The sequence below is a fragment of the Phyllobates terribilis genome, unplaced genomic scaffold (genome assembly GCF_046119375.1).
Source record: "Phyllobates terribilis strain yellow unplaced genomic scaffold, ASM4611937v1 Scaffold_3__8_contigs__length_932513732, whole genome shotgun sequence".
Taxonomy (NCBI): Eukaryota; Metazoa; Chordata; class Amphibia; order Anura; family Dendrobatidae; genus Phyllobates; species Phyllobates terribilis.
In genome coordinates this window covers 929858590-929872358 of record NW_027362763.1, presented here as the reverse complement: position 1 = coordinate 929872358, position 13769 = coordinate 929858590, and the positions used below count along the sequence as shown (strand labels likewise).

General features: G+C 42.7%; 1 protein-coding gene across 1 annotated transcript in view; it reads left to right on the top strand.

Moving 5' to 3' along the window:
* CNST (consortin, connexin sorting protein) overlaps positions 1 to 13769 on the top strand; it is a 203321-nt gene that overhangs the window by 68132 nt on the left and 121420 nt on the right. Inside the window, exon 2 of the mRNA XM_073672832.1 lies at positions 4622 to 5027. Within this exon, the coding sequence (XP_073528933.1) occupies positions 4652 to 5027 (376 nt within the window). The 5' untranslated portion in view covers positions 4622 to 4651. The remainder of the gene's footprint in view (positions 1 to 4621; positions 5028 to 13769) is intronic.

Here is a 13769-nt window from a genome sequence, read left to right as displayed (position 1 = left end):
CAACTAGGTCACACTATATAAATCCATGCAACTGACATGGATTTTATATAGTGTGACCAAGTTAGTTAAAAAAAAAAAAAAAGAATAAAAATGGTAAAAAATGAAAAATGGCTCCCGGTCTCCTCCTCCGATGCTTCCGGTGTCTCGCTGTGGTGTAAAAGGACCTTCCATGACGTCATTTAGTCATGTGACAGGTCACGCGACCGCCGACGTCGGTGGTCGCGTGACCTATCACATGACTGAATGATGTCATGGAAGGTCCTTTTACTCCATCGCGAGCCACCGGGGAGCCAAGACGTACCGCATAGAAGACCGCAGGCCATCAGAAGGTGAGTATAAGGTGTTTTTTTTAAATTTTTTTTTATTTTACAGGTACTATGGTACCCGTGTCTGGATGAGATGAGTCTCCTCTTCTCCAAACCCGGGTACCATCCGCACATTGAATCGCTTAATATCTGCATGTGCACATGTAGTGATGCGGATATTAAGCGATTCAATGCAAGTCAATGGCAGCAATTATGCTGCGTGTCCTCAAAATAATTGGTAGTGCTGTGGATTTTTCCGCAATGATAATCCACAGTGGAAATTTCTGCAGCTTGTGCACAGCGTATCTTATCATTGGGGAACATAGCAGACCTACTAACCAGCGTTTTTTAAGCGTTTCTGCGGTGGAATTGCCGCTGCGGAAACGCTTAAAAACGCATAGTGGGCACACAGCCAAAAGGTATGCGTCGCAAAGTTTGGGCCACTCAATATGACTGCAGTATAATGTAAAGATAGAGACCCTGATTCCAGTAATATTTCACTTTTATAGGGCTGCCTGCTGTAGTTTTGATAGAAACGCTGTTTTATCAGCAGAAGATTACCACTGAAGGATTAGTAATCCTGCTGCGATGTATACTCATGAGCTCTGTATATCCGCGCTCTCGCCGCTGATTTGGCAGCTTTCTACCTATGAACAGTGTGCACAGAAAGCTGTCCATCAGTGCTGTGGGTGGGGTTTGTACAGAGCTGAGAGGAGAAGGAATCGCCCTCATCGTGGACAGCTTTGTCATTGGACCTTCCCATGGGATGTATCATTTGACTTTTATTTGGCAGGAATAATGCTGCATAAAATACCTGCATTTTTGAGTGCATTCTTGTGTTTTTTTTACCATTCATTTGATTGGGTGAAAAATAATGCAAAAAAATGCTGAAAGAATTGACAGTCAGCAGACTTGAAAAAATGCTTTGTTAATTTAAAGAGTAACGTTGTAATCTACCTTATCTGCTTCTTTCTCCTCCTGGATCGATCACCCATTTTACCCGAGAATTGAGGATTTTGAAAATTCCGATCAGTGAAGAAAGATTGTTACCTTACTGAGCTAGACTCTTATCAGTAGCAGCTGTCCTTTCCTGTATAGCGGGAAGGAGGGAGGAGCTAGAAGCAGAGTTTCTCCCTCCTCCCCACCCCCGCCCATTTCTATAGAACCTTACCAGCATTAAAGGGAATCGGTCAGTAGGATCAACCCTCCTAAGCCATCTATATGGGCATGTGGGTCATAGGAAGCTGAATAGCCTGATACATTGGTTCCAGAGAATCCACATTTTTCTTATATGTAAATGTGCTGTTCCTGACTATGGGCTGGACACTGATCTGCAGGAGAATCTACCTGCGGAGATTATTATAAATGAAAAGGGCGCCGGGTAACCAGCATTTAAATCCTGTCTGGCAGGCTTACTGGAGCAGTAACTACAGGGAGAATATGATGTTTTTTCCTCCCAGGAGCTACTTGCTTCTAGTCAATGGGATGATACAGGGAACCATTACCGTCACTGATCAATATACTGTAAGTGTGAGTATAATTACTCCCCAACAGATTGATGGACAGCCTGCTCAGCAGCTGGTCTGTCCAGAGCGAGCTGTCAATCAAGATCTAGTGGGAGTGATCAAAGCCGCATTCACTATATAGTGAGCAATGACTATAACAACTCCCTATACTACCTAGATAACTGGAAGTGAGCGGCTCCTGGGAGGATAAAACTTAATTTTCTCCCTGTAATTGTGCTTCCAGTAAGTCTTCCAGACAGGATTTAATTGTTATTTACCTCCATATTACCACTATTTCTGCAAGTATATAGTATTTCTTGAGGTGACAGGTGCCCTTTAAGTTTCTTTCATGTTATCAGCACAGCTTCTATCCTGCACTTGCTTCCTTTTTGTGTGCTTTCCTCAAGTGTAGAGTTTTCTCTGCCCTTGCTGAGACTATAAACTCTCAAGTACTGCAGATCAGCTCCTGTTCTCATTATTAGGCCACGTTCACACGTGGCACTTTAATACAGAAATTGTCCACTTTTCCACTGATGACCTATCCTCAGATCAGATCCTAATAGGCTACATTCACACATTCAGTATTTGGTCAGTATTTTACCTCCATATTTGTAAGCCAAAATCTGGAGTGGAGCAGTCAGAGAAAAAGTATAATAGAAACACGTCACACATTCTGCATTTTTTTTACCTATTCCTAGTTTCGGCTTCGAAATATTGATGTAAAAGACTGAACGTGTGAACATGGCCTTAGGATCTGATCTGCCGTGCCTAGCAGCGGCCAATAACTAGTGTGATTTGCGCTGCACTGTTCCTTTTTGTACACTGTTTATATCTGACCCTAGAGGTGACAGCTGATCGGTGGGGTTGCAGGTTGTCAGACTCCCACCTCTCCTATATTGGTGGCTTAGCCTAAGGATAGCTCATCAGTTGAAAAGAAATACAATTTCAGTATTAAAGTGCCACATACTCATTCAGTTAGTATCTAGACTCCTTCAGCACCGCTTGTTTTCCTTGGGAGGAAATAATAAGTAGGATAAAATCCAAGCTATTACCATAATTTCTTTTTCATCCAAGACTTTTCAGCTGTGCCAGTACACCTCAAAATCTTGGAGGGGGGAAAAAAAAATCTGCAGCAGAAATTTAAACCACTTATTTACATTGGTAGAAAAATTTCCACACTGAATTGGAGTATATTTTCTTCACCGGTTTCTATGTGTTTCAGCATAGACTTCAATGCTTTTTTGAAATCCATAGCTGAACTGCCACAAAATCCACAGCTGTTATCCCGGTAGCTTTGTGTAGTTACTGTTGTGGATGTTTGGATGTATTTTTCCAACATGAGTGATTTCACCTTTACATCTGATGCGTATGACCGGCCTCCAGTCTGCCCACTGCAATGAATGACATAATCCTGTTCATAACTCATCGTAGTTTACCAATAACTTTATTTTATGGATTCTATACATGCTGCCTATTTCATCTAAACTTGACTTATTTATTTTACTCACTTATATAGCGCCATTAATTCCACAGCACTTTTCAGACATTATCTGCACTGTCCCCATTGGGGCTCACAATCTACATTCCCTATCAGTATGTCTTTGGAGTGTGGAAGGAAACCGGAGAACCCGGAGGAAACCCACACAAACACAGGGAGGACATACTAACTCCTTGCAGATGTTATCCTTGGTGGGATTAGAACCCAGGACCCCAACGCTGCAAAGCAACACTGCTAACCACTGAGCCACCATGTTTTATTTTTGTTTTTTCTGTTGTTAAGCATGGTTCTAAAGTGCTCATTGCTTTCTTGAGCGGAGCAAGTTATTGGCACAATATTCAGATACCAGTATACTTAATAGTGTGCTGTCTTTTCCACTTATGGCAGGTCTGCTAATACCTTGTCATTGCGTTTTATTAATCCTATCAAATACAGATGGATTACTGCGGTCTGCCCTGTTTGAGGTTTAAAGGGAATCTGACCCTGGTTTGCTGTGTAATCTGAGACCCAGATCCCAGTGATATGTCACTTACTGGTCTGCATGCTGTCATTTTGATAAAATCACTATTTTCTCTGTTTCGGATATAGCAGTACTCAGGATGCTGAGCTGTGTATAAACCCAGCCTACATCACTGATTGGTAGCTTTCTGTGTTCACTGTACATTGACAGAAAACTGCTAATCAGTGGTGGGGGAGGGTTATGCAAAGCAGTTGACTAGGAGGCACGAGACACCTAGTCCTGTAGTTATAATCTCCTCCTGATTAAAGCAGTGATTTTATTGAAACAGCCTAGTAAATGTCACATTACTGGAATCAGGTTTTCAGCGTCTACATCATACTGCTCTCAGATTACATAGCAAACCCTGCTGACAGATTCCCTTTAGTGAAAACAGAAAGAGCTTACATGTAGAAGAGCCAATACTGACATGTGCACACAGTAAAAGCCAAGGTACAGCCTCCACAATAAAAACGATGCAGATCACATCATAGGTAGCACGGTGGCTCAGTGGTTAGCATTGCAGCACTGGGGTCCTGGGTTCAAATCCCACCAAGGACAACATCTGCAAGGAGTTTGTATGTCTTTGCATGTTTGCATGGGTTTCCTCACAGATTGTGAGCCCCAATGGGGACAGTGCCCATAATGTCTGTAAAACGCTGTAGAATTAATGGTGCTATATAAGTGAGTAAAATAACAAATAAATACCTTTTATATACGGTACATTTGTGTCACCTGATTTTCAGTGACTGCCAGTGCTTGTGCTAGTTTAGATATGTTATGATCTCATTAATTGTCATTTTCTTTAAACTTTTAGGCATGTTGAAATGGTCTAATACCCGCCACGATGGACACAGCGGAAACCCCACAAACAGACTTGCAAACACATGGGGAGGATGGCTTGGTGGATCGTCCTAATGCTGAACCAGAGGTGATCTCTTATCAAATGGCTTCTGACCTGAATGAGAACAGCTTAAATCGAGAGCAGCCTTTACCCAGGAGCACAGGTACTGGCCCTCATAATACAGACGCCCAGGATAGCATTAATAATAATGAGAACTGCAACCTGATGTGTGGTCAACTGAGCTGCAGGCAGACCTGTGAAGAGGATCGAATGGTGGGAGAAAGCTTGGCCTCTGCCCCCCTGGCCTCCACTAAGGGAAAGCGTGTGGCCGGAAGACGCAATAATAGAAATAAGAAGTCTCTGAATGGGAAATCCACAGGTAAACTCTTACAATATCCTTAATGCCTTTGCTCAGGAACTAAAGCCTCTTTTGTGTTCTTTACCTTTTAGTCATTTGGCTATCATTTAAGGCTACTTTCACACAGATGAATTGCAGATTTTCCATCCACATTTGCAGCAGAATACAGTAGCACCAAGGTAGATGAGATTTGGACAGATCTCTCCACACACTACGGAAAACATCAAGAAATGCGGCTTTTAAATCCTTTCAATCCATTATGAGGATCAATTGGTTTTTTTTTATGTATGGATTTTCCCTATTGACTTTGAGTTTAACAAAGTCCTGGGAAGAAAAGCGTTACATTAAGTTTAAAGATAGCCTGTCAACAGGTTTTTGCTAACCCGTCTGAGAGCAGTGTGAAGCAGAGACCCTGATTCCAGCCATCTGTCACTTACTGGGATGTTTGCTGCAGTTCTGATGCGGATCTACAAGTTTTCTGATTGCTGAGCCATGTGTATCACCACTGATTGGCAGCTGTATGTGTTAGCTGCGCATAGGCAGAAAGCTGCCAATCAATGGTGCTGGTGTTATTGAACAGTGATGCATCACTGGAATCAGGTTTTCTGCCCCTACATTATGCAGATCCCAGAGTAGGTAGCTATAACCTAGTGGCATATTCTCTTTAAAGTGTATCTTTCACCAGATTTCTTAATACGCCCTGCATATATTATTAATTCTTTAACGTGAAGAACTTGCTTTGTTATTCCATGTCAGGATGTCTGTATAAGCGTATTCGAATGTTTTCCCACTAAAGCTGATCTTATAAAATGCTGATTTTCTTCTTTTTTTTTTTAAATACCAGGAATATACAGCCATTCTGACATAGGTGTATTTACTTTGAAAGCCAATCTCATCAGGTGTTAGAGTTTTATGTCATATTATATTTAGTATGAATTGTCAAATCTGGTGGCATATTCATTTAAAAAAAGGTGGTTATACTCCTTTTGTTATTGCCTACTGAACGTTATCAATTTACTTAGAATGTTAGTAGTTGGAAGCTGAATCTCTGGGTATTGGCAGAGGGGTTTTTACCATCGCAGCGCCCTTTTGTTCTGGAACTCTTGGTAGTCGTGGCTTGGTAGATGTCGTCCAATTTCACTTGCAGCAGAGAATGGGTCAGTCATGGAACCAGTTGTACGGCCATTTCTCCCATAAACTGTTTTTCAACACCACAACGCCAGGCTGTATGTTGCTTGTGCCACTGTGAGCAACCTGTGGGCCCAAATATGCTACCATGGCCTGCAGTTTCTTCGGACCTGTTTCCCATTGAGTACATCTGGGCCATCGTTGGTCGGCAATTACAAAGGTAGCTGCCAGCAGCAGATCTTGATTTGTTGCTGCCAAATGACATTTAACATAGCAGAACAGTCTTTAAACAACCATTAATAACCTCATTGATAGCATGCTAAGGCATGTAAGTGCACGTATGGCAGTGCGAGTGGTACTCAAACTCTATATTAATTAAATTAAGATATTTTGAAAATGTTGTTTTTTCATTTTTTCATCATGTGCATATCACAATGGTATCAATAAAAATGTCAACTTGTCCCGCAAAAAACAAGCCCCTTACATGACTGTCAGCCCAAATATGGAAAAATTATAGCTCTCAAAATATGGCGATGCAAAAAATAGTTTTGTTTTTTTTAAGGTGTTTTTTTTTTTTTTTTTAGTGTGTGACAGCTGCCAAACATAAAAACCCAATATAAATCTGGTATCGCTGTAATCGCACTGACTCGAAAAATAAAGTCGTCGAATCACTTACACCGCACGAGGAACTGCGTAAAAAATAAATAAAACAAATTCTTCGCCTGCTGTTGATTTGTTCATTCTGCCTCCCAAAGATTGCAGTAAGGCTCGGCTCACATTTGTCCTGCGCTTACACCAGGGTTTCCGTGTAAATCTCTGAAATTCGTGATTCAGACAAAACTCCAGGCGGAAGATTTCCTATAATGAGTTAGATGGAGGCACGGTGGACGCAGTCTGACCTGTAATCCCACGGTGTCCATCTATTTATTAGGCGTGCATAAAAGTGCCGTTGGCCATAGTTTTGTGAACGTCTGAAAAAAGACACAGCTGAACAGAGACTAGACGAAGTCCAGAGTAACTCTGCTGCTGTTAGAACCCTCCTGTTAGTTTTTGCTATCTTGTGTTTTGCGGTCACGTGACCAGCTGCCTATATATTCCAGCTCCGCCCTTCTGGCTTTGCTGGACTTCAGTGTTTTTTGCCTGTCTCTCTAGCCAGGTGCTTTGGTGCCTATCTCTGTCTAGTTTGCTTGGTCCTCTGGGACCTCTGGTACTTTTTGTCAGTTTGTCTTTTTGCTCTGCAACAACTTCTGTTAGGAGGTGTCCCATTTTTGTCCCAGTCCTTAGTTCTTTTAGGGACCCCTCCCTTTATTCTATAGGTCTCCGTTCACACTAGCCGAGGACGAAGGCGGGTCTGTTCACAAGGAACAGGCTGCCCGCTACATCGTAGGGATTCAGCTTAGTCTTACTGTAGGGACAGCTTTCCTTATCTTTCCTTAGTTTATGTTGCAGATCATAACAGTAAGTCCAGCCCAAAAAAAAAAAAAACTAAAAAAGGAAAGAAATTCGGGAATCAGTATGGTTTCCGTTCTGGGGTTGGCTCAACGCCTGCAGGGATTGTCTCTGGAGGTGGCCGAGCTTCAGCAACACGTGAGTAGCTGTCCTGGAGCGCATTTTGTCGAACCCAAGGTAGGACTGCCTGATATTTTTTATGGCAAACAGCAAGATTTTTTTACCTTTAAAAATGCTTGTTTGTTATATTTTCGTTTTAGACCGAGGTCCTCTGGGAATGAATCACAGCTCATTGGTTTTATTATGTCACTTTTGCGCAAAGAACCACAGGGGTGGGCCTTTTCTCTCCAACCTAATGATCCGTGTTTAAGTTCTGTTGAGGAATTTTTTTCTGCTATGGGGCTATTATATGACGATCCTGATCGAATCTCATCTGCTGAATCAGAACTTAGACTTTTGAATCAGGGGTCAGATGATGTTGAAATTTATTGCACACACTTCAGGAGATGGGCTGCAGAAGTCAAATGGAATGATCCTGCTCTGAAATGTCTATTTCTTGCTGGTCTGAGTGAAAGGGTTAAGGATTTGCTAATTGCATTCCCTGCACCTGAGACTCTGCAGGAAGCTATGCAGTTAGCTGTTCGTGTGGACAGGAGAATAAGGTCCAGGGTCAATGATGTAAAAACTCCTGTAACTTCAGGTCCTAGTTTCCAGGAAATCTGCTCTGACAGCGGAGAACCAATGGAGGTTGGGGCGATGTCACTCCGCTCTCAAGAAAGAGATCGGAGATTAGCCGAAGGTTTGTGTCTTTATTGTTTTAAAGCTGATCATTTGATTAAGTATTGTGAGCGTCGTTTAAGTAAAGAAAAAAAAAGGTCAGTTACGCCCGTATAGCTTGTTTACGTTCTGCAGGAGTATTTCTTTCAGGGAGTACTACTCTGCAGGGAGATTTGATTGAATTTCAGGTATTTGTGGATTGTGGTTCAACACTTAATGTGATTGATAAAGGGTTTTTGGAAAAACTTAAATTGAAATCCAAACCTTTGTCATCTCCTATTTCTGTGGTTGCAATTGATAACACTCCTTTGAAATGTATTACTCACAAGACTGCTGCATTTCCCCTCACTATCAATGGTGTTCACCAAGAAATTTTGGACTTGGTTGTTTTGGATAATTTGCCCTCTCCCGTTGTTCTAGGATTGCCTTGGTTAAAACTGCACAATCCTTTGTTGGACTGGTCTACTAATGTGATTAAGTCTTGGAGTCCGAAGTGCTATGATAAATGTTGTAATGGTCGCATTGCGGCTGTGGAAAAAGGGGAATTACCTGCACCTATTCAAGATTTTTGGAGGGTTTTTTCGGAGGAGGAGTCACAAGTTTTACCTCCTCATAGGGATTATGATTGCGCCATTGAGTTTTTTCCAGGTGCTACTCTTCCCAAAAGTCGCTTGTTTAATCTGACTATCCCTGAAAGAAAGGCCTTGGAGGAGTACATAGAGACTAGCCTGGCTGCTGGTAACATTAGACCTTCTAAGTCACCTGTGGCAGTCGGATTCTTCTTTGTTAAAAAAAGGACGGCGGTTTACGTCCATGTCTGGATTTTCGTGAAATTAATAAGATTAACGTACGCAATTCCTACCCATTGCCGTTAATCCCCGACTTGTTTAACCAGTTAGTGGGAGCCAAGTGGTTCTCAAAAATTGATCTCCGAGGGGCATACAATTTGTTACGAATGAAGGAGGGTGATGAATGGAAAACTGCTTTTAACACTCCGGTAGGTCATTTTGAGAATCTGGTGATGCCCTTCTGTCTTACCAATGCATCTGCATTTTTTCAGAACCTTATTAATGACATCCTGAGACCTTTGATTGGTAAGAATGTGGTTGTGTATTTGGATGACATTTTGATTTATTCACCAGATCTAGAGTCCCATTGGCAGAGTGTACGTGAAGTTTTGCAGTTATTGAGTGATAATTCACTCTTTGCTAAGCTGGAGAAATGTGAGTTCGCTGTGCCGAAAATTAGTTTTTTGGGCTACATTGTCTCCAACGAGGGCTTTGAGATGGACCCTGTGAAGGTTCAGGCTGTGCAGGAATGGCCTAGGCCTATTGGTTTGAAATCTATACAGAGGTTTTTGGGTTTTGCCAATTATTACAGGAAATTCATTAAGAATTTTACTGTAATTGTTAAACCTCTAACCGATCTCACCAGGAAAGGTGCGAATACGGCCCAGTGGACTACTGAGGCCATTGAAGCGTTTGAGTATCTCAAAGAGAGGTTCAGTTCTGCCCCTATCCTCATACAGCCTGATGAGACCAAACCTTTTTTGGTCGAGGTTGATGCTTCATCGGTGGGGGTCGGAGCAGTTTTGTCTCAGGAGAACAAGGATGGAGTACAACCTTGTACCTTCTTTTCGAAAAAATTTTCGGAAACCGAACTGAATTATGATGTTGGAAATCGGGAGTTGCTGGCCATTAAACTTGCGTTTGAACATTGGCGTCATTTTTTGGAAGGTGCTAGATTTCCTATTCAGGTTTTCACAGATCATAAGAATTTGATCTATCTGGATGCTGCCAAGCGCTTGAATGCCCGTCAAGCTAGGTGGGCACTATTTTTTTCTCTGTTTCATTTTTCTCATTACCTATATCCCTGGTACTAAGAATGTTAAAGCCGATGCTTTATCTCCAGCTTCTCTTCTACGGTCGGTGCCGAGGAGGAGTAGAGCATTTTGCAGAAAGGAGTTGTGGTGGCGGCATTGGACTCCGTTTTGGAGAATGGGATTCTGAATGCTCAAGATGATGCTCCATCTAACACTCCCCATGGGAGGTTGTTCGTTCCTAGAGCCTTTAGGAGAGATTTGTTTGTAGAGTGTCATGAGTCTCTTTGGCAGGTCATCCAGGAATTTCTGAGACTAAGAGACTTATCAGTCGCAGTTTTTGGTGGCCTGGATGGCAGAAGGAAGTCATCAAGTGGGTGCGTCAGTGTACTGTGGGTGCTAGGTCAAAGGCTTCACTTCTGCTGCGGAGTTGCTTTGCCCTCTGGAGGTTCCTAGTGCGCCTTGGACGCATCTCACTATGGATTTTATTACTGATCTTCCTGTGTCTGAGGGTTTTACTGTCATCTGGGTGGTCGTAGACCGTTTTAGTAAGATGTGTCACTTGGTTCCATTCATTAAGTTGCCCTGCGCCAAGACACTCGCTAAGGCGTTTGTTAAGGAGATTGTCAAGCTCCATGGCGTTCCCACGGATATTGTTTCTGATAGAGGACCTCAGTTTGTGGCTGGTTTTGGCATGCTTTTTGTGACAGGTTGGGAGTTCATTTGTCATTTTCGTCTGGGTATCATCCTGAGTCTAATGGACAGACTGAAAGAAAGAAACAGGATGTAGAACAGTTTTTGCGTTTTGTGGCAGACAATCAAGAGGTGTGGTCAGAGTTTCTGCCTCTCGCAGAATTTGCTCTTAACAATCATACATCCTCCTCTGCTGGGTGTTCTCCTTTTTTTTTTGTTGCACTGGGAGACATCCGTGTTTTGGTTCTTTCTCCAAATTGGGGTCGGCGGTGCCTTAGAAGGAGAATTTTTCCGGTGATTTGGAGAGAGTTTGGACTAATGTACGTTGTAACCTGCAAGAGGCTAACAAGAAGTCCAAGAAGTATTTTGACAGAAAACGTAAAGAGGTTTTGTTTACTGTGGGTGACATGGTTTGGTTGTCCTCGAAGACCTTGTGGTTGAGGATTCCCTCTTAAAAACTGGGTCCTAAGTTTGTGGGTCCATTTAAAGTGCTTCAGTTTGTTAACCCGTCTGCGGTTAGGCTGGATGTCCCTACTTCCTGGAAGATTAATCCTGTGTTTCATGTTTCCTTGTTGAAAAAGGGTGACGTTTCTAATAGGGAGGCCACTGTCACAGTTCCTCCTGTGGTGGAAGACTGTGAATATGAAATTTCTCGTATTTTGAATTCAAGATTGCATAGAGGGAAATTACAGTATCTTGTCTCCTAGAAGGGTTTCGGTCCCGAAGACAACTCCTGGGTAAGGACGGATGATGTCTCTGCTCCTAGGCTTGTTAAAGCTTTCCACAGGAGGTTTCCTGATAGGCCTGGGCCTGTAGGATACGGAGGATCCTCATAGAAGAGGGGGTACTGTTAGAACCCTCCTGTTAGTTTTTGCTATCCTGTGTTTTGCGGTCACGTGACCAGCTGCCTATATATTCCAGCTCCGCCCTTCTGGCTTTGCTGGACTTCAGTGTTTTTTGCCTGTCTCTCTAGCCAGGTGCTTTGGTGCCTATCTCTGTCTAGTTTGCTTGGTCCTCTGGGACCTCTAGTACTTTTTGTCAGTTTGTCTTTTTGCTCTGCAACAACTTCTGTTAGGAGGTGTCCCATTTTTGTCCCAGTCCTTAGTTCTTTTAGGGACCCCTCCCTTTATTCTATAGGTCTCCTTTCAGACTAGCCGAGGACGAAGGCGGGTCTGTTCACAAGGAACAGGCTGCCCGCTACATCGTAGGGACAGCTTTCCTTATCTTTCCTTAGTTTATGTTGCTGATCATAACAGCTGCCTCATTATAGTGAATGGATCCCTTGGGGTTTTCATCTGAATTAAGTCACTCGGAGATTTCAATGGAAACCCTGATATCAGTGCTCCTCGTAGAGCACAGGATAAATGGGAACATTTTACATAACATTTTGAATCCCAATAAAAACTTTCACTCAATCCACAAAAAAGCCTCCACTCAGGTCCGTCATCTATTAACAAAAATATAGGGGGCTTCCACGTTACTAGTAGCACAAAGGCTTTGGAAAAGCGAAATGGCCCTTGCCCCCCAAAAGAAATTCAGCAAATTCTGTGCTCCCAAATACAAATGCCCACCTCCCTTTTGAACCCCACAGTGTGCCTAAACCGTAGTTAGCATCAATATGTTTGGCATTTCTGTAGCGATGAGAGCCCGCTTAATGTACGGGTGCATGTCTCCAGAAGCATGAGCTGGGCATAACGTACTGGTCACTACAACAGCAGTTTGCTATTTTTACTCAGCTTTATCCAGTGCTGCTATTTTCTGGAAAATACCCATGTAGTTAAAATCCTTACCACACCTGTAGATAAACTGCAAAAGGGGTACAATTTCCAAAATGGGGTCACTTGAGGGGGGATTCTGCTCTACTAGCACTTAGGGTCTCTGTACAGTGGGTACGGAAAGTATTCAGACCCCTTTACATTTGTCACTCTGTTTCATTGCAGCCATTTGGTAAATTCTAAAAAGGACTTTTTTCTCATTAAAGTACACTCTGCGCCCCATCTTGACTGAAAAAAAAACAGAAATGTAGAAATTTTTGCAAATTTATTAAAAAAAGAAAAACAAATATCGCATGGTCATAAGTATTCAGACCCTTTGCTCAGACACTCATATTTAAGTCACATGCTGTCCATTTCCTTGTGATCCCCCTTGAGATGGTTCTACTCCTTCATTTGAGTCCAGCTGTGTTTAATTAAACTGATAGGACTTGAATTGGAAAGGCACAAACCTGTCTATATAAGGCCTCACAGCTCACAGTGCATGTCAGACCAAATGAGAATCATGAGCTCAAAGGAACTGCCTAAGGAGCTCAGAGACAGAATTGTGGCAAGGCACAGATCTAGCCAAGGTTACAAAAGAATTTCTGCATTACTCAAGGTTCCTAAGAGCACTATGGTCTCCATAATCCTTAAATGGAAGAAGTTTGGGAACACCAGAAGTCTTCCTAGACCTGGCCGTCCAGCCAAACTGAGCAATCGTGGGAGAAGAGCCTTGGTGAGAGAGGTAAAGAAGAACCCCAAGATCACTGTGGCTGAGCTCCAGAGATGCAGTAGGGAGATGGGAGAAAGTTCCACAAAGTCAACTATCACTGCAGCCCTCCAACAGTCGGGCCTTTATGGCAGATTGGCCAGACGGAAGCCTCTCCTCAGTGCAAGACATATGAAAGCCCACATAAGTTTTCTCAAAAACACATGAAGGACTCCCAGACTATGAGAAATAAGATTCTCTGGTCTGATGAGACGAAGATAGAACTTTTTGGTGACAATTCTAAGCGGTATGTGTGGAGAAAACCAGGCACTGCTCATCACCTGCCCAATACAATCCCAACAATGAAACGTGGTGGCAGCATCATGCTATGGGGGTGTTTTTCAGCTGCAGGGACAGGACAACTGGTTGCAATT